The 26,857-nt window shown below is 44.9% G+C and overlaps 1 protein-coding gene across 4 annotated transcripts in view; it reads left to right on the forward strand.

Annotated features, from left to right (window-relative positions):
* Ptpro (protein tyrosine phosphatase receptor type O) overlaps window positions 1-21,867 on the forward strand; it is a 210,400-nt gene extending 188,533 nt beyond the window's left edge. For all 4 annotated transcript variants that reach the window (XM_031383700.1, XM_031383701.1, XM_031383702.1 and 1 more), the window contains 8 exons: window positions 2,314-2,404; window positions 3,966-4,042; window positions 4,837-4,971; window positions 5,208-5,330; window positions 10,097-10,251; window positions 12,849-12,984; window positions 19,762-19,882; window positions 20,744-21,867. In XM_031383700.1, the coding sequence (XP_031239560.1) occupies window positions 2,314-2,404; window positions 3,966-4,042; window positions 4,837-4,971; window positions 5,208-5,330; window positions 10,097-10,251; window positions 12,849-12,984; window positions 19,762-19,866 (822 nt within the window). In that variant the 3' untranslated portion in view covers window positions 19,867-19,882; window positions 20,744-21,867. The remainder of the gene's footprint in view (window positions 1-2,313; window positions 2,405-3,965; window positions 4,043-4,836; window positions 4,972-5,207; window positions 5,331-10,096; window positions 10,252-12,848; window positions 12,985-19,761; window positions 19,883-20,743) is intronic.
* Window positions 21,868-26,857: the final 4,990 nt, after the last annotated feature.

Raw genomic sequence — 26,857 nt, forward strand, 5'->3', positions numbered from 1 at the left:
GGACAAATTATCCTTTATGGTTCTTTTTAAAGAAAGTCCACTTGTAAAACGTCTTAATCAATGGAAGGAAAAAGCATCATTTAAATAAGCTCATGATTACTCTAATTAACCTTGAAAATAATGCTGACTTGGGTTAAGTTTTACAAAACTAGAGATTGTCTGTGTGTGTGTGTGTGTGTGTGTGTGTCTCACAAGAGTGATATAGCAAGCCACCAGAAAACTTGATGAGGAACTTGTGCAATTACAATGGCAATTTTCTGCTTTAAGGGCACTTGTGCAAAGGATTTATCTGAAATGCAGAAAAAAAATGAACTTTGTACTGAGGCACCTACTTGCTAGTTCATCTTCAAGAACGACTGACTACCTCATACCCCAACGGTGTAAGATTTGTAGTCTTGAAAAGCCAAAAATGATGAAGCAAAAACCTGGGCCACTGAGGCTGTTACATCCATGTTGATGGCAACTGTGCAGGCCAATATCAGTTGACAGCAAAGACCTCCAACTCGAAAGAGGCCCAAGACCAAAAGCTGGATCCCTGAAACATGTGCTTTATGAAGAATGCATGAGGACCTCTCCTCTCAGTCAACAACTCCTTCCTTAAATGTCTCTCCCCTTTAAAATCTTTCAGAGATCCACCGATTCCTCTTCCAGAGTAGTCTCCTAGCTTTGGATTCCTTAAAGTTAAAGTAACCGCTGAGGAGAGACTTGAAGTATGAAATTCGAGTGCTTGGCTGCATCCTTTGGGGCTAGGAACAAATTACCTTGGGTAAAGTGTGAGAACTCCAGAGTTCAGGTCTGCAACACCTCTATAGAGGCCTGGCAAGAGGGGTGACCTGTACTTGCAGCACCCAGGAGGAAAACCATCTTCAGGGAAGGCTGGTGAGCCAGCCTTGCTTACTGGCTTAGTCAGAGACCCTGACTTGGCCAATGAAGTGGAGAACTCATTAGGGAAGCCGCCATAGCCCTCTGCCTCACCACACGGGCATACCCACATACCAGCCAACACACCGTTACACATGCAGGCCCACCTTACACATACACATGCGAAAGAAAAAACTGAACTCATTAAGTGTAAGAAAATGTATGGCAACTGGTTTCTCAGCGGCCTGAAGAAACTTATAAAAATGACACACACTATGTTAAATACCGAGGGTCTCTGTAGCACACACACACACACACACACACACACACACACACACACAGCATTCGCTTGCACTGACACATACATAACTAAAAACAATAAAAATGCATCTTGCAGTGTTTCAGGATCTTGCTAGGTTCACTCCTTCAGTTGGATATGGTACAAGCCCAGAAACTACCATTCCAACAGGAATGTGGCCTGCAGGTGACCTGGGAATATAAGCAACCTCCTTAGGTTTTTTTATAAAACGCGGGACAAACAACTGAAATGCCTCTTATGGTTGCTTAGTCTTTTGGACTGCACTGGCTGTCTGCTTATAAGAACTACACCAGTGCCTGCTGTGGTAAGGCTGTGGTAGAGGTGCCCGACAGGTCAGCAGATGGCTGGCCAGTGTGCCACCTTCCGTTCTAGGGCTTGCCTCCACATGCCGGCCCATCTTTATTCTTCTGGTCCTGTCACCCATACAGACTGTAAATCTACTATTTTACAATGAGGAGATTGCTTCCCGCTCTTTATTCCACCTTTCACTACTTCTTTGAAGCTTATCTCTATGAGAAAACAGGAATACATTTCCTTATGGAATAGGAAGGTTTATGTGAATGACTTCTACATGAGCTGCCATTTTTATCATAATCCTGGATTATGAGAGGCCTGGTGTTTTCATTCCCAAGCCTCCCACTGTCCACCTCCCATGTAGATCTGTGAGAAGCTTGAGCTGTTTAGTGTCGTAGTGGGCGGTGTCTCACTGCAATCGGGCTAACAAACAACCTTTAAGATCTCAGTCACTGCCATGCGTTGCTTTCGCACTCATAGGTGTGTGGTTTCACTGGAGCGCTTTCTGCTTCAGGCTGTGGGCATCCCTCAGGTGGTCTCCTCATCCTGACATCGGCAGCTGTCCTGACCATGAACTCTTTTTGGCTAGTGGTAGAAGACAGGAGAAGAAACCAAAGTAAATAGGTCTATAGTGAACTTCCAATTTCACCCAGGTTCCACCCAGACTCATTGACGGAGTGGATCAGCAAGCACATTCTGCCTTTAGAAGGAATCGCTGCATTGTCAGCTAGCCAAAGGCATGTTGAAGTTTTATCCATGAACAGAGTCCAAGGTGAACCATAAGCCATCCAATCTTCACTGGGTACAGAAACTTCAAATCTACTCTCTCTTGTTTGCAGGAGTTGAAGTTGATTGGACTGGATATTCCACACTTTGCTGCAGATCTTCCACTGAACCGATGTAAAAACCGCTACACAAACATCCTGCCATGTAAGCTGGTCGATAGCCCTGATCCTAGCCCTGTCTTTTAAAGGTCAAAGCTTTGCTACTGCAGCTTAATCAGTCTCACTCTTTCCCAGCCAGACTCAGGTGTGGTCTGAACTGCAGAGCCAGCACTGAGCCTTCCTGGGCCTGGCTGGGGCATTGGTCTTCCTCAGTGGAGGGGAGGTTTCATTACACCACTTTCACGCAAATTGAATCTGAGCATTGGACCCCGCACACACCCCTAGACAAGGGATTCTAATGACTGCTAAGAAAGGGAGAACTGGTCTCCCCGGGGGTGGGCTCCCTGTTTGTCCAATTCCAAGTGGTCAACACTGAAGTCATTTACATAGAAACAACACTAAATCAACTGAGCAGGTTGTACTTATATATTTATATAGGTAACAGTAATAATCAAAGAAAAAGAGCCCATGAATTTGAGGAGTCCAATTGACACCTGGTTACTGTCAAGAGCCAGAGATTTTCTTTATGAAACTCAACACCGCATAGAGTAAATATACATCAATAAAGAAAAGTTTGAAAAAGAAGTTAGCCACATAAACCAGAATAAGCTAAAGGAAAAGAATTGGGAGAAATAACCAAGATAAAGAGCTGAAATCAAAGAGGTCAACAATAATACTATAATACGCAAGAACGAGCAAGCCAGGATGGGGGCGGGGAGAGATAGGAGGAAAGCATGACACTTCCGATGTATAGAGACGAACAAGTCTAGGGAATCTAAACGCACTGTGAGGACTCAAGTTAATAACATTGTGTGGAACGCCAAAAGTTTTATAATCAACTGGGCTTTACACAGTTTTACACAAAAAGAATATGAGATGGCAGATACGCTTGTTTGCTTAACTCCAGGAATCATTTCTTAATATCCAGACAGGTGAATACACACACATATGCACACATGTGCACACATGCACACACACACACATACACACACAAGCATTCGCCTTAAACATTAAATTTCATGTCCAGTAACAAAAAAATTAAACTAATAAGTATAATAATAATTTCAAAAGGCCCATGTGACTTCTGTCCCCTGGGTAATGTAGTGGATTCTTTGGATGTTGCTGCGTGAGAAGGGAATCATAACTTTACGTTACATACTCTAGCTCTCCATATGGTCACAAAGACATTTTAGTTCCTGCTTGAAGCACATGAAGATGACTTTTCCAGTGATGGAAGAGCTGAGGATGTAGTGGCTGGAAGACAGTCATGTGTTATCAAGAAGGAGAAGACAAGGCTCCAGTAGATCGCTGCCCTCCTTGGCATTTGACTTAACTTGGTTATCTGATAGAGACTGTCTGAATGATTTTCCCTTCCATTCCGATTTTTTTGTTGTTGGTTTTTTGTTGTTGTTGTTGTTTGTTTGTTTTGGGGGACAGGGTTTCTCTGTATAACCCTGGCTGTCCTGGAACTCAGTCTGTAGGCCAGGTTGGTCTCGAATTCAGAAATCTTCCTGCCTCTGCCTCCCAAGTACTAGGATTAATGATGGGCCATCACTGCCTGGCCCGCTCTGATTTTTTAATGTGTCTTTCCTCTTGGCTCTTCATAGATGACTTCAGCCGAGTGAGGCTAGTCTCCATGAATGAAGAAGAAGGTGCAGACTACATTAATGCCAATTATATTCCTGTAAGTAGAAATAAAAACCCAGTCATCCGAAGCTCACAACCACACAGTCCAGGCAGTAGAAGGGTCATAGGGGCTAAGGGTACATGAGACAAAGAGCTGCTCCCATCCGACAACTGAGTGCCAGGAGCAGCAAGCACTTTCTGTTGTTCCTATTCAGAGTACAGGATGCAGGGGTTCTCACCCTTCCTAATGCTGCAACCCTTTACCTCATGTTGTGGTGACCTCAACCATAAAATTGTTTCATTGCTCCATCATAACTGTAATTTTGCACCATTATGAGTCATAATGTAAATATCTAACATGCAGGATATCTGATATAGAACCCCTGTGAAATGGTCACTTGAACCTCAAATGGATCACAACCTGCTAGTTGAGAACCACTGTCTGATAGAGGGAAAAGCTGACAGACCCCTGTGAGAGACTAGCAGAGAGACAGGAAGGTCATGACACAGAAGGGCATCTCCCCTGTGCTTAGACTCCAGAGACCAGATTCAAACAGCTCCAGCTGCGGACCTGTACACTTAAAGCAGCAGTAGAGATTGTGGTTGACATTAAAAAGTGTGAATATGATTTGATAGGCTTCTAAAACACAGAACTTAAAACCACACCAACCCGTGTAATCCCTCTGATTGCTGCCTTCATAATAAGCTGAAGGAAACATTATATAGATGTGTGATCCTTTGCCAACTTTGTCATCAGCAAAATGTCAGTTGTCCTCACAGGTAGAGAACAGTCAGCAGCATTTGGCAGGGATTGTGGCTGGTGACGTGTTGATGTTCTTGCTCTTCTTTCAGGGATACAACTCACCTCAGGAGTACATTGCCACCCAGGGTCCACTGCCGGAAACCAGAAATGACTTCTGGAAGATGGTCCTACAGCAGAAGTCCCATATCATCGTCATGCTCACTCAGTGCAATGAGAAAAGAAGGGTGTGTACCTCTGTGGCCGAGTGCCTGTCAGCCATGGCTGCCCCATTCACAGCCCTGGGTGTGTGTCCACTGTCAGGGAGGTGACTGAAGTTCATTAGTTTTCCCCTTCTCCATGGGGCTGCACAATTCTTTTGAAAGAAGGATCATTGCCGCCCTGCAGTGAGCACTCTCTATTTCTTCCCTGGTTTCTCTTTTGTTTGGCTTTGTCTTTTAACACTGAGTTATTATTGCCTCAGGTAAAATGTGACCACTACTGGCCATTCACAGAAGAACCCATTGCTTATGGGGACATCACCGTGGAGATGGTCTCTGAGGAAGAGGAGGAAGAGTGGGCCAGCAGACACTTCCGGATCAACTATGTAAGTTTCCAAGAGACTCAGGGAGGGTGGTCAACATTCTCTATAGCCCACCAATACCTCACACACAAAAGCCTGGAGATCAAACCATCACTGTGTAAGATTGTGAGCACTTTAGGCTCTGCCATGCTGCTACCTGCAAGAGACAAAGGGATTTGACTTTCAGTATTGTTACTATTTCTTTTCTTTTCTTCCTTTCTTTTCTTCCTTTCTTTCTTTCTTTCTTTCTTTCTTTCTTTCTTTCTTTCTTTCTTTTTTTTTTTTTTTTTTTTTTTTTTTTGGTTTTTTGAGATAGGGTTTCTCAGTTCTGGTTGTCCTGGAACTCACTCTGTAGACCAGGCTGACCTTGAACTCAGAAATCACCTGCCTCTGCCTCCCAAGTGCTGGGATTAAAGGCGTCCACCGCCACTGCCCAGCCTACAGTTACTATTTCTATCAAGGATGGTTTGGATGCAACGTTGTCTTCAAAGGCCAGAGGAGATGAAAGAAAAGTCTACATTGGTCCATCTCAAACTTGTGCAGGGCTGTTAGCCACAACTGGAGAGGGAGGTGTTCTCCTCGCTTGCATTAATCAGATAAGACAGATAGCAGATGTGGGAGGCACAGGTACATGTCACACTTGTCATATTAAGTGCTGGGACCAAGGCTTGCTAGTTAGAATTTGGTTCTGTGAGTTTCAATATCTAGACCCCTTAATTATGATTCCATGTCGCTCTTAAAGTTGGGTAGAGTTCCAGAAAGTTCCATCTTCTTTGCCTTCTTTCTGTCTCTGAAGACTGGTCTTTCAGCCCAGGCTGACTGTGTCTGTGAGGCTCAGGAGAGACAGAACACAGTCCACTATAGGAGGCCCAGCCCATGTTCCCCTGGTGATAAGCAAGGGGGTCTGGGACAGATGCTATGGTTCTCAGTCTCCTATGTACCCAGACACTGGGATACTGCGGGGAGTTGGGAATGGGGGTCTGAGGGTCTGAGGGTCTGCACTCCCCCTCAGGACATTTATGTGCGCGTGCACGCACACACACACACACACACACACACACACACACACACACCGTCCACCGGATATCCTTGATGAAGGAGATGGTCCTCCTTCCTTGTCTAAACTGATTTATTTGATGGTAAATGTGAATGCAGGCATCTTACTTGAGGTGAACCAGGGATTAAATACTTTTGCTGGAAGGAATGCCCAGGAAGGGAAGCTCATTGGCTAAACACTCGGGGCCTATCTAGATACCTCGTTAGCATGAAGAACTCCAGGTTTTTGTGCTACATGACCAACTGATCATGGTTTCCTCAGTGGGGTGTCATGGTTATATGGTTTGGCAGGGAATTGGCCCCATGTCTGCCATTCTCAATTCTGAGATTCCCCAGGGTTTGGGCCTGCTCAACCTTACCAGTTCTTCTGTCTGGTGGCATGGTTCACTTGCCCCACACTCCAGTGCTCACTTCAGTCATAGTCATCCCATTTGTTCTCTATAGATAAACAACCCATAAGATATAGTTTCTACTAGTGTAGTCCCGTTGGAACAGGCTGTCTGTTGAGAACCCTGCATACACACACACACACACACACACACACACACACACACACACACGAAGGAAAGAAGGAAGGAAGGAAGGAAGGAAGGGAGGAAGGAAGGAAGGAAGGAAGGAGGTCATTCTTAACTATTAGTTGTTGGCGGTAGCTTTCCCTGAGGTGTGTGAACAAATCCAGGCACACCTCAGTGAGCATGTAACAGGCTGTCCCATCTGTTCTGTTCTTCTGAATTGTCCAGCTCATCCTGTTCCCCAAGCAGGCCACTCAAATTCAGTGCCCCTCCTTTATCCGGCTTTCCAGGTCTGAGGCTCTCAGCTCCTTCCTGCCTACCTCAGAAGGCCCTGCGTGCCCCTCCCTGTAAGCTTCTTTCTTTTCCTCCTCCTCCTCTCACTGGATACCAACAGTTTCACGAGCAAGTACTCTGTCTCCCTGGAGCGAATGAATCACAGAATGAGCTATTTCAAAACTAATAAAGCACTATTCAAGTCAATAGATTTCCTACCAGAGGCGATATTTCACAATCTTAACACCATTTAAACTGAGTTTGACTTCTGGGCTATTTCAGCAAAGAAGCCAGTGCAAACTGCTAAAGAATGGAGAACAGATCTTTCCCAGGTTTGAGAACAGGAAAACAAAAGACGTAGGGAATACAACTAAGGGTCGGTTCTCATGCCTACTCCCTGTACAGGGAAGACTTACACAGATCGTCCTGTGATCAATAATATGCTTCTTGTCCCTGGTCTTAAATGATGACCCATCCTTCAGTGACAAAAGTGACGAGTTTCAACAGTGTTTGCCTCAAGGGCAGTTCAGAGGTTACAAGGGTCAGGTGCCCTCTTTGGGCTGTGAGCTGACAGTCTAAATTAGTCAAAATATGATCCATCTGTATGAGCCAATCTTTTCCTCTTAAGTTTTTGTTTACACCCACCCTTCTTGCTTTGTTCCATATTGAAATGTGTAAAGGGCATCTTCTCAACAAGATAAAACATGTGGATGACAAAAATCAGAGTAAGAGAATTTAGGATAAGCGGGTCGGATCAAACAGAAGGGTTTTCTCATTTGAAGGAAAGTGACTGCAACACCGGCTTGCTACTTCCCAGTGCATGGAGATTGGTGTGAACTGAGTAAATATCAACAACTTATCCATTCCTGTGGACCCTGAGCCTTGCTCACAACTGAAGATCCTGTGGCCAGTTCTGTGGCCCTGCCTCGGCGCCGTGGGGAGACCAGAGACAGTCTGCTGGTTCCCCCATTTTACACCCACTTGTATTTATTAACAGACTCCCTTCTCAGATTGGCTGCATTGGAATGTAGCCATGCAGAGATGATGTGATGATCAGCTCATGGACAGAGCTGCCATATTCCGTGGGCCTTTCTAGACAAGCCAAGCTAGCGGATGTCTAACTTTGAATACCCATGGTATTGAACATTAGCTCTTCTGCCGTTTGTTATGCATGGGTTACTTTAAACACTTTGTGCTGCCTGTGGGTGGCATACAGTGCCAAAGGGGCAGTGGGTAGAGCTGAAGAAATGGGATTGTTATCTCTATAAATCTTACTATGAATTTGCACATATTATTTATATAAAATCTATTTATATGGATGCAAATTCTGCTTAAGACTGCTCAGTTTTGCTCTTTGCAATTCATTTCTCTTTGCTTCCTGAATATAAACTTAAGCTCTGGACCTTCCAAGGCTTCCAAGGTTTTTGCTAGAATATTCTATCCACTGAGTGGATGTTAGTGTCTTTGCAAGTTTGGGGAATGAGCCAGATAGCTGAGAAGAGCCTGATGTGGGAACCAGCATCACAGTTAATAACAAGAGACCAGATCGTTCTTCTAACCTATTGGAGACTAAATGGAGTTGATCTTGAGGGATCCTTATCCTGGTGGCTATATATCTAGCTTAAAGAGAAATTAAGTGCATGGGCCAATATGAATAGGATTAATATTGGGCTAACCCACCCCCACACATATTGTATCAACTGGCTATGAAAGTATGTCCCTGTTTTCTCAATTGCTAATTGTGCCAGCAGCGCCAAGCTGGCAGGATATATAAATGTTTATCACTTCCTCCCCCTGCCCAAAAAAGAAACCTAGCAGCTTTGGGGGAGGAATGTCCCCCACTACATATGCTAATAGCTTTTCTGGATGAGATGGAAGTGTGGAATTTGAGGAATAAAGAACTCATGGCTGGAGCAGGGGCAGAGGGAGAGACTGACCCAGCAAACAGGCCAACAGCCTTATACTGTACAGATGCCTCCGTGTCTAATCAAACCCCAAGCAGGGATCCCAAAGCCCGGTAATAATCCACAAAGGGACTTACCTTAGAACTAAGCACACAAGTGACTGAGCCGATGGGAACCGGTGCTCCTGTTGACACAGTCATTGTGATGATTGTGACCTGTCACATGCACTACCTGTCACTCTCTTCCTGTGCTTAGTGTCTGTAGGCCTGATACCAGCCGTCCTTTTTAGATACAAGAAAATGGAAAGCCCGGTGAGTCTGCCTTGGACCAGGTTTCCTCATCTCAGATCTCAGAGCAGGATTTCTCCGATAAATGCCTTTTGTTGTTGTTGTTTGAAAAGTGTGTTTTTGGCAAAAATGCAAGGGTCAAAGGAGTATGCCATACACAGTTGTGGATGCAGCTGGAGCTGGACCTCCGTCAGCCCCCCTGAGAATGCTGGGGGTGTGAATACCACTGTGGCGCTGGCCAGTTCCAATGGAGAGAGGGATTATTGCATTCTGGCAATACTCACAACCCGCATGATGCTTTGTCACATGAGTGTGACCTCTGGGGACTTTCCCAAGAAAGCTCATTGCCCAGAGGATGTCTCTGAGTGAGGGACCAGTGATTCCACTAGCTGGGAAAGTGACATGCTGGGCTGGCAGAGAGCTCTAAGTAGAACAGCAATAGTAGCTTCCAAAATTTTCCTCGTCAGGGCTGAGACACCTAACTGGCAGAGTCGGGATGCCACCCCGAGTTTGCATAAGCTCTCATTCTTAGCTACAGATAGAGGTTAACCTATGTGTCCACCTCTTGCAGCTTCATACAGCTACAACTAACCTTTCCCCTCAGGACCTGATCAAGACCAGGCAGGTGCTCAGAGCTCAAAAGAGATGGGTGTTAAAAAGGAGACTGTAGCATCGTCCTGGTCTTCAACGGTGGCTCTGCTCATGCGAAGTGTAGATGAGGTGACTAATGCACGGTCTGTGGCATTTCTCCCCTACAGGCTGACGAGGCACAGGATGTGATGCATTTTAACTACACAGCCTGGCCGGATCACGGTGTGCCCCCAGTCAACGCTGCGGAGAGCATCCTGCAGTTTGTGTACACGGTCCGACAGCAAGCCACCAAGAGCAAAGGGCCCATGATCATCCACTGCAGGTGACCTCAGCTGTCATTCCCTGTTTCTTACCTGTCTTCCCACTGTGACAAAAATTCCAGAGAATAGCTACTTTAAGAAAATTGGCTGAGTTCAAGGTTTTAGTCTGCCTTGGTAGGATGTCAGGGTGGTAAGGGCTTAAAGCAGCCACGTCACAAAGCAGAGAGAGATGAATACTGGTGATGTGCAGCATTCTTTTTATTCAAGCAAAGGCATACAGCGGTTCTGCCTGCCTTCAGGTAGGATCTTCCCAACCCAGCCAACCTGTCTAGAATCGTCCTCCCAGGCATGCCAGGGGTTTGTCTTCTAGGCAAATCTGGATCTATTAAGTTGACAGTATTAGCCATCACAAGCAACATGGTTCTTCCCCCATCAAACCTTGATCAGATTTAATCATAAATTATTATTTTTAAAATACATCCTTAGTTGATATTTTGCTGTAAACACTGCTTACTTACTATTTAGTTATTCCATAAATATACTTTGTGGAATACAGTTTTGTTTTTTTGTTTGTTTTTTTAATTTGCCCTTTTTGAGACAGAATCTTACTTTGTAGTCCAGTCTGGCCTTGAACTCACTCTTTAGTGCAGGCTGGCCTTAAACTTGCAGGGATTCTCCTGTCTCAGCTTTCTGAGTCGCAGGGATTATAGATATGAGCCACTTCAGGGAGCTTAAAATATTATTATCCCAATTTTAAAATCAAAAGAACATGAGAGAAATACAAAGTTTTTCAAAGGTTAATTCAACTAGAGCATAGAGAAATTAAGATTCTACTCTAGACGCATGGGTCTCCAAAGATCAAGTACCATGTGACATCACCATTGAAATCCAGAGTAGATACTGCATGATAAATACAAGGTCAAATTCAGCAAAGCTTCTCATGGCTCAGAACAGTCTAAATGGACTTAAGAAAAGTCAGATGGTAAGAAAACATAAAAATACTTGGATGTATTAGATAAATGTGGTTGCACTTCAAAATTGCTTCTGGAAATTTGGAACCTAAAATAAAACAGGGCAAATGGCTTATAACATTATTTTAAGTCACAATTCATACTAATTCCTTATGAGAAGTGCTACTCCTGAAGCAAGCCTTGCCCTCCCACAAATGAACACAAAATCCACCCAGTGACAAGATGTTATAAAATGGTTATATAGGCTCAAAACTTTTGGATGCATATCAGAGGTCGACTTGGAGGGATGGATGTTAGGGGACACATCCAAGCGATCCCATCCTGAGCAAGTACACTGCAAATATGGGATCTAGCACCTTGTCTTAGTGAGCTAAAATGTTGATCCTGTGTGTGTGTGTGTGTGTGTGTGTGTTCTGGTGAGGTATGTATATGTGTGCATTATATGTGTGCATGTATGAATGTGTACATATATGTGTGTGAAAGTACACGTGTATCGTGTACACATGTATGTGTGTGTGAAAGTACACGTGTATCGTGTACACATGTATGTGTGCACACTGCATGTGTGTGCCCTCTGTGTGTGCACGTTCAGGACCAGCAATGCTTTTGAGCTGCTAAGATGCTGTTGAAGGTACTGGTCCTTCTCATCTGTCCAACTTAGACTTTTGCGGTTTCAAAGCATGTTGCTGAAAAATGAGATTATGCTCAAAACAGTTCTCTGAAAACAAAGCTGCTTGCATCTGTGGGGTTGAACTCACACACTCCTTTCACAGCTGGCAGCAGGTGTCATGCGGGGTGTGACTTTACAAGTGCACACTTGGTGGCACATCATTTTATCTGAGAAGCCCCCGGAGAGAAGAGTTATCTAATAGAAAAAACAAACTGGGCTCCGAACTCGAAGGCTTTCCATCTGGGGTTTTTCTTCTTCTAGCAAATTCCACATCTAAATTGTCTCAACTGTCTCTTTACCCAAAATGTCAGTGTAATTTAGAGTTTGGAGCCCTTTGGCTCTGCGGATGATTGGCAGAAAAGCAGAACTGACTTTAACACACAGAACTGGAGACTACTGGGGAGTTGGCAATACTAGCCCATATCTATCTACACCGTTAGCACTGGGGCTCAGGCACTGGATGAGCCGAGTTCAACCTCAAGGTAGTCATTTAAAATCTCACTGGGAGAGTCATGCAGATTCATGACTGGGTCAGTAGAGAGGCACGTGTCCTGTATGGCTGTCTGAGAGGGTGAGCTGACCATGTACAAATGTTTATGGCCCCAGAACTGGAGTTAGGGAGTGGGGTTGCCAACTAAACCTTTGAGTTGGATTCCAGGAATGACAAGTGAGGCTACCCCTGAGACAGGAGGCTGTTCATATGCATCCCTGCCTTAAGAGGAGGGTGTACCATCTCCCTCTTGGGGTCTTCAGTGTATGGTCTTCACTTTCCTCCAAAACCAGAGTATAAATGGTGCAAAGCCTTACCTCTATAAAGAATGAACAACGATGCTCAAAAATGTGGCATCTAAGCAGTGCCAGCCACCACAGCATTCTCAGGATCCAGCTAAGTGCAAGGAACTGTGGGAGAATTGGTTCCCCTTTCATTGGTGGCTGGCTGTTTGAGAGATCTCCAGTTGGTTTCCGGCGGCGCAGAAGCCCGGTGTGACTCACGTGCCCTCTGAACCTTCTTTTTCAGTGCTGGTGTGGGACGGACAGGAACCTTCATTGCCCTCGACAGGCTCTTGCAGCACATTCGAGATCATGAATTTGTGGACATTTTAGGGCTGGTGTCAGAAATGCGCTCATACCGAATGTCAATGGTACAGACCGAGGTAGGAACAGAATCCATACGTTCACTTAAATCTGCTCTTGATGGAAAACACACTATTACCCAACTTTTAATCGGGCTGTCTCGATGTCTTTACGTCTGTCTTTCCCATTTTCTTGCTGTGTATATTTGAAACTACCCCTTTCCAAATAAACAGGTATCAAGCTCTCAGAGGCCACGGCGTATATAGTGACTATACTTGGCTGGTTTCATCTGCCTTCTAGGAATACGGAGCATGTGGATGTGTCTGAAATAGAATAAAACCTCTTTTGAGCAGTATGGACCTCACTAAAGGTGGCAGTCCATCTGGATAAGGAAGACTGTAGGACAGATGTGATTTGATCTCTACTTGAGATGACAGACCGGTCAATAAGTTTGTCAATGGGTTTTTTCTTCCCTGTGACTCTGTCTTCACTCACTTCTTATAATAACCCTTGGTTGGATTTGTGAATTCTCTTTTGGTTTTAAGGATTGTCAGCCCCTAACCCACCACCTCTGCCCCATTACTTGAATCAATGGTTCTCAATCTGTGGGTTGTGACCCATTTGGGGGGTCGTAGATCAGATATCCTGCATATCCGATATTTATATTACATTTCATAACAGTAGCAAATTTACAGTTATGAAGTAGCAATGAACTAATTTTATGATTGGGGGTCACCACAACATGAGGAATGTATTAAAGGGTCGCAGCTTTGGGAGGGTTGAGAACCAATGCCTGAAATGAACGGGTGGTGCATCCCAGAATTCTCCCAGTCTTATTAACCAGTGTTCCCTTTGCCTCTTCTTCCCCCAAGTCCTTCTTTTCCTTGAAGCTTTAGAATGTGTTCAGCCTGGAAGGACAGCTCCAGACAGCCTTGTGCTGCCCATCAGCAACAGCCAGAGTAGACCTGTGGGACTGCCAAAACCCAAGCACAGTGGCTTCTCTCTAATCCAAACCACTGGGCTATTAGGTACTCCCTGGCCTCAAGGGCACAATAGAGCTTTTCCTGGAGGAGCCTGTGGGAGGGAAGCTTCAGGCCAGCCCTCTCTCTCACCAGAGATTGTATAAAGCCTAGTTCTTCCTCCTGCAGCTCCTTTCACGAACCACTAGATGTCAGTATAACTCAAATCGCCTGGAGGGTAATGGCAGAGTCTCTCCAACACCGACTTTTTACTTGTTTGTTTCCCACCCCCATCACCACAGCCCCATCTTAGCATGGCTTGCCAGCGCCATTCATTGCCAAGCTGCTCCAGGTCACCGTAGTTTGGAGCTAGTGACTCACTAGCAGATGTCTTAATGACGGTTAGGAAGCGTACCCAGGCAGGATGAGGTCCCTTTCGGAGAAGCTTCTTTTTGCAGTTAGATGGCAACTCACACAGAGACACACAACTGGTAAGGCTGCAGCAAAGAAGAGACTGAAGAGTGGTCTGCCATAAAGGGGAAGTCTGAGCCACCCCCTTCCTTTACAGGGTCAAGGAGCATCTGGAAAGGGGACAGAAAGATCACAAGAGCCAGGCGCAGTAGATAATGCCAAGCAAGCACTGTTTTCTGAACACAGCAGAGCAGCTGCAGAAATGCACTTGTAGCAGTAGTGACAGGGCATTCAAACCCTGTGCGAGATCAAGCCGGACAAAATCCCAGCACAGAACGGGGGAGGTGGGCATCAGGGTGCTATGGAAGTGGGCATCAGGGTGCTATGGACAACTGATGACTTGGGGAGAGGCAGGCAGTTTTCGACAGGGATTGCAGGGCTTAGGGAACTACTCACAATCCAGTAGATGCCCCATACCTATGCACATACAGACAACATTAAGTATCATCAGTGGGTTTGAAAACAAAAAACAAAAAAGAGAGCATGTGATGTTGAAGGTGGGGAAGTAGTGGGGAGGTACGGGAACGATGTCATGAGAGGGAATGAGGGCTGAACTAGAGTCAGAAGTTTTGGTTGTTTACTTCCATAAACACATATCCTGATATGCAATAAAATGATCTCAGTTACATTTATATGTAATAGGCACTTTATAAAAACATATTCTTACATGATAGCAGTACTTAACCTGTGGGGTCCTTATCCCTTTGGCCATTGAACTACTCATTCATAGGGGTCGCCAAAGATCAACAGAAAACACAGTATTTACATTACAATTCATAACAGTAGCAAAATTATAGTTATGAAGTAGCAACAAAGATAATTGTATGGTTGGGGGTTCATCACAACATGAGGGCTTGCATTAAAGGGTCCTGGCATTAGGAAGGTTGAGAACCCCTGCTTTATGGTAAGTGTACACCCCATACTTCAAAGCACATCTCGTTCTAAGCATCTTGATGAGTTATGTGACTCGCTCCCTTAACTGATTAATACTCTTACAACTTTGTAGAAGTTGGTTCTAGGTTGGTTACTTTTGATTTTTCACAACCACAGACTCCTAGTCCGTTTCTGAAAAGTGCCTTTGTGCACACAACTCCTCTGGCTCCATCCCAGCCTCTCTGTTTGTCTTCAGTGTGATCATCTCAGAGAGCAGGCCAGCCTCTGGGGCTTCCTGCATGGCCGGGACTCTGCTTTGTCTCTCCCGTATTTTTGGCCCCAGTTTTAGTCGTCTGGCTTCCTTCTTTACAGCAACACTTCTGGTTGACTTCTCCATGAAAACAATCTCCTGAAAAGCCACTATTCCCTCCAGGAACTTGCTGGGAGATCCAAGGGGCATGGTTCTCCCAGCCTCACGGGTCTCCCAGCCTCACGGGTCTCCCAGCCTCACGGGTCTCCCAGCCTCACGGGTCTCCCAGCCTCACGGGTCTCCCAGCCTCACGGGTCTCCCAGCCTCACGGGTCTCCCAGCCTCACCGGTCTCAGCTTCACAGGCCTCTCAGCTTTCTCCTTTTCCCAACTCACCCAGCTTTACCCATGAGTTCCCTCAGGAGTCCAGAATGGACACCTTCCCAGTTGTTTATTTATGTCTGCTTTATTGGTTATATCTAGAACATCTTGTTCGCTTGCCTTATTTTTCCTCATTTCTGTAAGCTCTCTGGTCCAACCTGTATTTTCCAACACAAGTTTTTTTATCTCGTGTTTGTCCTTCAGCCCACTCACATCCAAATCCTGCTGCCTGCTAATTTACTTAGTTAATAAGTAAGGACCAAAGAACGAAATGATTTTTCTTGCACTTGTCAATCAAACATGGCAATCAAGAGGACAAGAGCAATCTCCAGTGGAGAGCTGGTCTTTATGTACTTAATCAACCCCAAAGCTGAATAGCAGCATATTTCTCCTCACCTTTGGTTGATAATTCTCCTCACGCCTACCTCCCAGACTCCGCCAAACCTTGCTCTCCCCTGAAGTAGCGAAAGTGATTAGTTCAAGTAGCTGTGTCCTGAGGCTTTGCCTGGGGATCATGGCAATCTGCATGCGCAGTCCATGTGATACTGCCCTTTCTCAACTTCTCAACCACACTCCAGGGCTTCTCCATCCTTGTGGAGAGATAAGACATAGAGCCAGAGCCTGGGAGGAGGTGGGAGCCTCAGCTTTGGGACTTCCCAAGTCGTGTCCCCTCTTCAGAGTCTCCACTTCTCACCTCTAAAATATGACTCACAGTTGCCATGTGTCGCCATAAGGAATACAGGGCCTAAGGTTCTTGGAGTCCATAGCCTGCGGCCTACAGATGGCTCAGACTCCTCCCCCCACCCCTGAGCTCTGCTCTATTCTTAGCAAACATTTTGCTTATTTTTCTTTCAATCTCCTCTCTGGAGGTCAGCTGAGGTTCTGCTTTGAACAGACTGTCCCCACCGTGGGCAGCTTGGCTTTCTCCAGGTCCCATGGATGTGACTATAGATAGTCCTAGCTGTGTGGCTATGACACTGTTCTCATTGTTTTTTTTTGGGGGGGGGTTGGCTTGGTTTGGAGTTTTTAGGTTTTTTAAATTAGCATATGCCAATTATATGTAATGAGTAGATGAATATACATAACTCTGAGCTTTGTCTGGCATCTGTAGACATGTACATAATGTGTTTTGAACACATTCACCTACCCCCATTACTCTCTTTCTGACTCCCATTGAGCCCCTCCCTCCCCCATCAGTCTTTCTTCAGCTTCCATGTCTCACTGTGTACATATGACCTGATGAGTCTAGTTGCAGTGCTCTAAAGAGCACAGATGAGCCATTATTCACCTGCGTGTGGACAAGTCACCTGTGGCAACACCAATGAAGATATGTCATGCTTGATTTTGGTTTTGACACAAAGTTTGGCCGCTGGGCAGCCATGGAGTATGAGTCCAGACCAGAGCCCTGTCTATTTCCAGCATTCACATGAGCCCAGAACGAATGGATTGATGTATGAGGACCACCACGGCTGGCTCAGTGTAGTGAGATATAATCATGACATAAGGTGCGTGTTTTCTCCAGAGCTTCCTGAGGACACAGAGCTGAGGTTCTAACCAGCTGGGGCTTGAGGCATTTGCTTTCATCCTTTGTGTGAAGCAATTTGCACAAGGCTGTCTAAAATCGTCTCAGCACCTTGGCTGCACTTTATTCTGGAGTAATATTTAATTGTACCACTGATAATGAACAGAAGGAGAAAAACCATGAAATACACCTATTTCGTGGCACAGGGAAAACTAACCTTAATGTCCAGGGGAGTTTACAGCTACTCATGTGCACTTATGTGCTACGTACATACACATGCGTTTCTGTGACACTGAATTTTCACATAGCACATGTCTTAGTTAGGGTTTTACCGCTGTGAACAGACACAATAACCAAGCCAAGTCTTATAAAGGACAACATCTAATTGGGGCTGGCTGACAGGTTCAAAGATTCAGTCCATTATCATCAAGGCAGGAATATGGCAGCATCCAGGCTAGGCATGGTGCAGGAGGAGCTGGGAATTCTACATCTTCATCTGAAGGCTGCTAGTGGAAGACTCACTTCCAAGCAGCTAGGATGAGGGTCTTAGGCCCATGCCCATATAACACACCTACCCAAAAAGGCCACACCTTCTAATAGTGCCATTCACTGGACCAAGCTTATACAAACCACCACAGCAAATTAATGTGCAAAATATTTTATGCTACACATATATCACAGACTACCCAAAACTGACATTCCATCTCAGAGATTGCTTCTTTACACTGTTTTCTCACGTGTAAAGCATTAAACATTTTCTACATTCCCTGCTACCGGTGTCTGTTTGTAGCACCTTATTGACTGGAGCATTAACTTTGATTTTCAATACTTTACACTATTATCTGTGTCCACACCATTTGTTAATTTTATGTCCCCCAACAATAAATAATAATGGCTAACTTACTATGCTCAAAATTATCACTGAATCTTCCTTTCCCCTTCTTTATCTGTGCTCAGTTCCTAGATGAAAACCCCCATTTCAACTTACATCTTTTCCACTCCTCAGCTTTTATTTATTCTCTGTGACAAAGCCTCATCGTGCAGCCCAGGCTGACGTTCAACTCTGGTTCCTCCACCTCAGCTTCCCTCCCTACTGCTGAGATGACGAGCTGGTGGCGTGTGCCACCTCACCAAACAACTTGGCCACTATTTGCATATGTTTTAAAATTCCCTGTATTTGCTTCAAAAATCACTTAACAACCCTAAGCTGTTACAAATTAGGAAGAGAAGACACTCTCTGTCTCCCAGGAGAGATTTGTAAGGTGGTTGTTCATGTCTATTTGTAGGTGTTCCTGGTTTATGAAACCTTTCAACAAAAACCACCTCCTTGGCACCGTAGAGCAACTCTAAAAGCACCTCCATCCCAGTGTGCTTCTCCTTTTTATCATTTTTTACACAGAGGAACTTGGAATTTTGATTTGTACTTTTTCTACTGCTTATAATTTCAGGATCTCCTTTTCTTTTGTAGTCAGAATGGAATTAACCCATCTTTTCTTTCCTATTTTTTTTTTGTTATTTTATTTATATTTTGGGAGTTTGTGTCAATGTGTGACAACAAATTGCATGTCCGCTGCCTTCAGGATGGTGAAGTGATGATCTATACTGCACTGCAACTTCACCTTAGAAAGCTGGGGGCTGGATACCTGAAATTTGCTCAATAACCTTAAGGTTATTGTCATCACCAGAAAGGAGAATGGCAACCATGTAAGGGAACAGTTGGTCGCTGAGGTGACTAATTACCATCTTGCAATGAGTATCAGATACATTATTCATTATACCTCAGTAGAGCTAGAGAAAGAATATTAAAGATATTCTGGTGTATTGGTCATCAGAGGCAATGGCCCAGTGGGTAAAGGACTTGCTGCACAGGCATAATGATCTCAGTTTGGGACCCTAGCACCCACATTAAAAGCTAGGTATCAGAGCATTGGTCTATATTCCCAGTGCCAGAAGGAGGAGACAAAAGGAGCCTTGGAGCTTGCTGGCTAGCTGGTCTTGCCAAATCTGCAAGTACCATATTCACTGAGGAAGCTTGTGCCACAAAAATATGGGGGAGATAGTGATAGATGAAGCTATTTGATTTTGACCTCTGGCCTCTCTACACACATATCCACATCATGCACACATATCCACATCATGTACACATATGGGCATGTACCTAGATATATGCACACACAGATAAGGAATATTGTTATAAGAGTTCTAAGGAATGATGTTCTAAGAGTTATCACTAATAAAAATACCTTTAAAGCTCAATCTCTTGGATTTTAGTTTTGTACAGTTGTCTCTGTAAAGTCATGATGATGGTCTTCCTTTGCATCAGATGCTGATCATCAAACTGTCAAATAGATCCTTTCTTTTCATGCTTGCTCCACTCTGAGGCTTATCTGTGCTCTGTCCTAGGAGCAGTACATTTTTATCCATCAGTGTGTGCAGCTGATGTGGCTGAGGAAGAAGCAACAGTTCTGCATCAGTGACGTCATCTACGAGAACGTCAGCAAGTCCTAGTTCAGAATCTGGAGCGGTGAGTAGAGAAGGTCTTACCATAAGGGGCTTGTGTAGACTCTCGCTGCATGTAGACTCTTCCAATACTGAGTGGTGAGTAGAGGTCTTAGCATAAGGGGCTCGTGTAGACTCTCGCTTGAGGTATACTCTTCCAATATTGGATTTCTATCTGTCACTTAGAAACACAGCCTTCTGCCTATACCTAGACAGCTGTGCAAATGTTGTGTTGATTACAAGAGTTATAAGCTGGAGTGAGGACCCCCCAAACAGTTTGACTTGGAATGGAGACTCCCAAAAAGAAAAACAATATTGACCACAGAGCCTCAGGATTATGGGTTCTGAAAATTCATGGACTTCACTTACCATGTGAACAACTATTTGGAAGGGTCACAGAAACAGAGTGACCTGTTCAGTGGTTTGCACTCACATTTTGACTATGAGATCTTATTTGGAGGTCTGAGAGAGCTTGGCTGAAGTTACGTGTAGCCTCAGTATTTTTCTCAGTAACAGAGCCGGACTTCTGACTGTGGAAGGATCCGGAAGCCACTGATAGAGTGGGAGGTATCATGGAAGAAATACAGAAGGCTAGGAAGCATATGCTCTGTAACTGGCAGGACAGCATCAGCATAGAACCACAGTATCTACCAAGAAAAGGCCAGAGCATCACAGGCCAGCTGGAAGGATGAAGCATGAGGAAAGACAAGAGAGGAATAATGCAGAAGTGGACAGGAAGTATTCAGAGCCATAGAAAGGATGAGTCCCCCCAAAAAGATAGATAAATTCAAGCCCCCAAGGGTTGTGGGGCTGAGTACAGTAGGAACCAGAGGTGGGAGGAGACGTTAACACACCAGGGTGCTGACTCTGTCTCTCTCGTGCACAGGTGAGGACATGAGATCTACGCAACCTCCCTTGCTTCCAGAGTTTTTATAGGGGCTTTTAGTCACTTTGCTAAATCAAGTCCTGCTGTGCGGCATGAGGACAAGGGGGGGATTTACCTCCGAGAACCGAGAAGACTTAGACTTAAGGAGCCTACAGTATCATTTCGAGTCTCTTCACTTCTAGATGTTTGATGGACCAGGTTCACTAGGATTCCAGAAAGGTTACCGTGCTCCTCAAAGGGCAGGAAGCTCAATACTTCCTGATGGTTCAGTTGGCTCTTTGCTGCTCGGGCTGGCTTGATTTTTTTTTTTTAAGTGCAATAATTTCTGTATAATTGTGATTTTTACATTCACAATTCAGAACGTTGAATTGCTATCTGCCCACACCATTGATCAGTGCCACAGCCTTGGAAAGAACCAACGTCATTGTGGAGTTCTGTCTCATCACTGAAAGGGCAAGGCTACGCAGAAAGACGCGGTGATGAATCTCCTTCAAAGAAAATGAGCGAGCGTGCCCCTCGCTCCAACCTTGAAGCTACGGGTCAGGAGTAGGCGGGCAGAGAAGCAAGAGGGGGGTTCTACTCACACATCAGCCAGCTTATCTTTTCCTATTTCAAATATGAAAACCTGTGTTTCAGAGTAGAGTAGGAAAAATATTACGTGTCTGACTTGTCAGAGTGGGTTTCTCCCTTGTGGACAGTTGGGAGTTTCTTCCGTGGCTCTTTTGAACCAATGTCACGGTCCTTTTCAAACAGCCAGAGCTGATTTATCAGTCTTGAGAAATCTTGGTGCCTAGCCTTCACGTTTATTTTTTTCTGTCCACCTGTGTACACAAAAACAGTTTCTTCAAAAGCTCCAGGCTGTAAAAATGCACTTTCTTTCCCAGAGGAGCTGGGAGTTCAGAAGTCACGACAACCAACTCAGCATGCTAGGACAGTTATTGGACACCATCCCTTAAAAACAGTGTTGAGCATCTCTATGGATTCCGACGGGAGATTCTCTGGGTCTTCTCTGCATTTCTGTTGTCAGATTCATTTTAACCTATGTAGCTAGTGGCATTATATTCTTTGGATTTTGTATGATTAAAGTACATGATTGTGTGTTGTGACCATGAAAGTTGTTGAAATGGACATTAGTGTCGTGGGAATCTGTTATTTGGCGCTGCTTTCTAAGATCAGAGGAGGTGATGGTCTAGACCAGTGGTTCTCTGTTCCTTATTTAAAAAAAAAAAAAAAAAAACAAACTAAGGAAGCAGCAAGTTCCCGCCCTAGTACGGGCAACTCTCAGCCTCGGGTGGCCTGGCTGGCCGTGCCCTGGCAGGCAATGGCTGACCTGTTTTAATCTCACGGCGTCTCTGACTCAGAACTCCAAAATCTCTCCACCCAGCTCACTAGGTTCACTACCAAGTCAACTCCATGCTCCAATCCCCCACGGCCTTTGTGGTGTACATCTGGCAAACCCACGATTTGCCCCTGTACCTTTCTCTCTTGAACCCAGTTGAACCCCGCATAAAGGAAAACACCACACAGACTTATTCAGAAACAATGGTAACTCAATCTCTGGGCACAACAACTAAAACCTAATCTTGTAAGCCTTATTAAAATCTGATTCCTCTGGTGGCGAATCCTTGTGGATCCGCCGTGATAAGGGGAAACTCTAGCAGTTCCATCTTACCCATGTGCTGTCCCCATTCCAAAAGGACCTAAGTCTCTCCTGCTTCCTCTCTTCCTCCATGCAACCTGGAAGTCCTGCCTACTCACCCAGTGATTGGTTCCTTTATTCTTTAGGGATTGATTCACAAGAAGCCACTTGAGTACTATGACTCATTCCTCCTTCCAGACAGCTTCTCCTGAGAGAGCAAAATTAACATAAAAATACAGGCAGCACAGAGCCAGCCACAACAGACAATATTTCCTGCAACAGTTCTCAACCTGTGGGTCACGACTCCCTGGGGTGTGGGTTGTTAAAGATCTTTTCATAGGGGCTTCATATCATATACCCTACACATCAAATATTTACGTTACAATTCATAGCAGTAGCAAAATTATAGTTATGAAGCATCAACAAAATAATTTTATGGTTGGGGAAGGGTCCCCACAACATGAACTGTATTAGAAGGTTAGGAAGGCTGAGAACCATTGATCTAGACAGCCTAAGGTCAACATTTGAGTTGAAAGTGATATATTTGGCAGCTTCCATGTAGGAATGTGGTTGCTGCGAGCCCACTTGTGTGTCTGATATTTGTCCCTTACCCCAGGTTTCCCTCCATTCCCAACTATCTTATTTTTTTCAGGATTTATTTTATTTGTAATTTTGTATGAGTCTGTGTGTAGCTATGTGCATGTGCAAGCACATCGTCCAATGGAGTTCAGAAGGCAGTATCAAATCCCCTGACGCTGGAGTCATAGGCAGTTGTAAGTCATCTGACATGGGTGTCAGGTCCTCTGTAAGAGTATTACATGCTCTTAAGAGCTGAGATATCCCAGCCACCTTCTTGAAACTGTACATAAGATCAGCTTCGTGTTTTGTCAGTGACCTTCATAACAGTAAAGCACACCAAATGAATAGCTCATACCCTGCTGGCTCTTATGATGGTACACAGCAGACCTTGGCGAGGTCCTGAGAGATTAGGCCAGTAAGCCTCTCTGCCTGTCAGGGGCATGGCAGAATGTGTCTGCACCCTGCCGGCTGACAGCTGGGACGCCAGGAGGAATGCCAGGCTCTCTCACCTCCTTAGGTGTCCTGCCCAACTCCTTCCTGCTGCCTCCTCCTCCTCCCACTCTGTCAGACCCCCTCCTGGATATTTTAATACTGCACCATGCCAGTCTCTGAAGTGAACAGGATTTTTAAAAAGGTCACAAGCATATGTGTGACATTCTTAGAACCTCACACACAGACAGGTCAGGGATGGGTTTGTGTGACCACAGAAGAGCTGGTGGGAAGTTGGAGATCTCTCACGGCCACAAGATGCTTATGTAAATCCCGTAGTGGGGGCTGTGACATCTCATGAAAGCAAGCACTCCATAGATCCTCATGTTCTATGTGAGCACCCTCTCCCAGGAGGGATCTGCTGTCCCCAGGACAACAGGAGATCAGGGCTGCATTGCCGACCCAAAGTTGAGCCTAGAGGGAGGTCACACGGGGGCAGCTTCCAGATCATTCTTTCAGTCTTCGCTATTGTCACCCTGTTCTCTGGTGACCCTCAAGTTACAGACTCTAAGATATTCAGCTAGCAAAAGACTCATCTTTTCCTTCCACCAATGAACTTGTTGTGTTTCAGTTAACACACTGTAGAATGCTAAGCAGACTGTCAAAAGGGATAAATCGCCCACAAGTGCTTTGCTTGGTTCTCTGGTGAGCACTAAAGTCACCCCAAGCAGTTGCTTCCACCCTGGATCCCATCTTTATCACTCAAAAGGGAGGTCCACAGGAACTCTTCAGTAGTTTTAGTTAAGTTTAAAAAAAAATGTTTTTGAGCAGGGTGCCATATTGAATCAACACACAGACTAGCGAACACAGCTCACAGCATACACCTGTACAGCATACAGAGACAGCTAAGGACTGTAGAACCATGTGTCTAGGAGGGCCTGCCTGTGAGATGGAACTTTGGAGCTGAAAAAGGTAAGTTACAAGGTAAGTTCACAAACTACCACTAGAGGCTGAGTTACAGATGTAGTAATTAACACTAACATGTCTCTCCATCACTGGAAACTGTAAGATTATAGTCTACTTGAAAAGAAAATGAGAGGTTGAGCTTATTTTTATTTTTTTATTTTTCTACTTTTGGATAGTTCTTTAATGTGGAATCTTCATTTTTCTTACTGGCAAAAAACTAACCAAACAAAACAACAACAACAACATTTATATTTATCCTCCTAAACATTTATATGTCTTGTGAGTGAGGAAATCCACTAAGATGCTTTTAATGTCAGATTTTATAATGCCACTCCATTCTTTTTTTTTTTTTTTTTTTTTTTTTTTTTGTCTCTCATTATGAGATGGTTGTGAGCCACCATGTGGTTGCTGGGATTTGAACTCATGACCTCTGGAAGAACAGTTGGTGCTCTTAACCACTGAGCCATCTCACCAGCCCGTGTCACTCCATTCTTAAAGTTGATCCTCAGAGGGCAAAATATCTTCCAGAAGAGGCTGTAGTGCCCTCATGAAAAGCCAGAGCTGGAGGCTTTGTGTCTAGATTTTCTACAGGCCACATGATAGCTGCTAGCTACAGGATTGGCCTTTAGCCAAGGAGTTAAAATTACTGAGCCCGATGTCTGAGGGCAGAATTCCCCCTGCTTTCTAGCAAGGAGGCCTTCCTTTACACCCTGGGGAATGTCTGATGCAATGTGCTTCAAATAGCTGGCCCAGCTCCCAGCTTCCAGCTCTCCAGTCTGGTGCTTGGCACCGGGCACAGAGTCAGGAACCATGCCCAGGGCCAAATGTGATATGCACTTTAGCCAACTGGGTTATGCAGCATCAAACATAACATGGAGAACTGCAGACACTCACTCCTGGCTTTCAGCAGCTTCATTTGGATATCTGAGAAGGACATTCCAGCCACAATATTTCTGACTGGTGGCCATGTAGAAGAGGAGAAACTTTGGTTTTAGAGTCAGTGAGAGGCTTATCTCAAGACAGTCTGTCCATTTCTTTCTTATAAGCCAAATCTCAGAGCTAAGCATGACTCTCATCTTTAATCAGTGGTCCGTGTCCATGTTCAATCAATAAATCATTTTGTGACTACTTATGTTAAACACTACCTTAAGCACAATGAAGCAATTTCCAGATCTTAAAATTAGATTTAAAATTTCGAATGTGAATTGGGAGGACCGAGCAAACACTTGTCAATGTTCCTCCAGTCTTTTCTTCTGCCTCAATCTCAGTCCTTACCTGGTAGCGAGGGAGGTACAGGGAACGTGTAGCTTTCAACAGATGCTTTGAGTACAGGATCCCTCAGGCAGGGTGGATTTACATCTGTCTCTCAGGAGTGCTAAGGCCTTTGTATTATAGTTTATTAACTTCAAAATAGCATTATGGAGTGAGAACGTCCACTTTCCACATGCTGAAGGTGAGAATCAATTAGGTCAAGGGGCAGTATCAGCAAACTTATATAGTATGTCCTTGTCATCTAAGGTTCTGAGGGGCTCTGGTCCTGCAGGGAACGGCCCACGTGTTACAGCTCTCAAAAGGGGAATACTGCACAGGGCAGGTAGCTGGGCTCCCAGGTCTCACCTGCTACTGTGGCAGCGTCAACGCCAGCAGCAGGGGCGGTGGCAGCAGTGGGCAGCAGTAGGTGACCAGGGGCAGCAATGACAGGGAGCTATAGGGGCAGGGGTGGCAGGGCATGAGCCAAGTCTACCAGGTGGGTCGAAGGTCCATCGATGAATCGTGCGAAAGAGAGAACTCTTCCCCAAAGTGTTAAAGCTCAGTCAAACAGCCACTCTCAGACAATCCTTGGTGAAATAACTTGCACACTTTATTCCACGTGGATAAGGACTTTATAAACATTGAGGAGTAGGGTGGGATCCAGGGATAGAGCCTTCCCATTGGCTCCATTTGAGATGCTAATGATGCTCTGTTTGTATGAGGAACGATTTCCGGTATTTTCCCTGTGTGACTGACTGTCATGGTCCTCTCAGGGGCATGCTGTGGTTATGTGTTCCAGAGCAGGAAGAGCTGGGCAGGGAGTGGCCACTCCTACTGTTCTCAGGTATGAGATTCATGGGGTTTGCGTTCACTCAACCTTACCACTTCTTCTGCCTGGTGGCATGGTCCACTTGCCTCACTGACACTGAATTATAAAGAGACAAATATAAGATTCTGACCCAGCTCTCTCCATCCCCAAAGCCATTTTCACTCCACTTCATTCTGTTTCCCATTCACACTGGTAACTGATAAACTCGAATAGGACAGAATTACCAATTTCATCTCCAGGTATTGATACAGAGGACAAGCTTTCAATTTGAAAAAAAAAAATATAGCTATTTTCTCTAGCTTTATTCTCTGCTGCTGCAGTATAATGCTAGAACCTCCCTGCTGGACGGTGCAATTCCTGGAGCAAGGGCCTGTTTGATTCAGCGATGTGTGCTCCACTCTAGTTCTGTGGATGGTATAAT

The sequence above is a fragment of the Mastomys coucha genome, unplaced genomic scaffold (genome assembly GCF_008632895.1).
Source record: "Mastomys coucha isolate ucsf_1 unplaced genomic scaffold, UCSF_Mcou_1 pScaffold20, whole genome shotgun sequence".
In the NCBI taxonomy this organism is placed as follows: domain Eukaryota; kingdom Metazoa; phylum Chordata; class Mammalia; order Rodentia; family Muridae; genus Mastomys; species Mastomys coucha.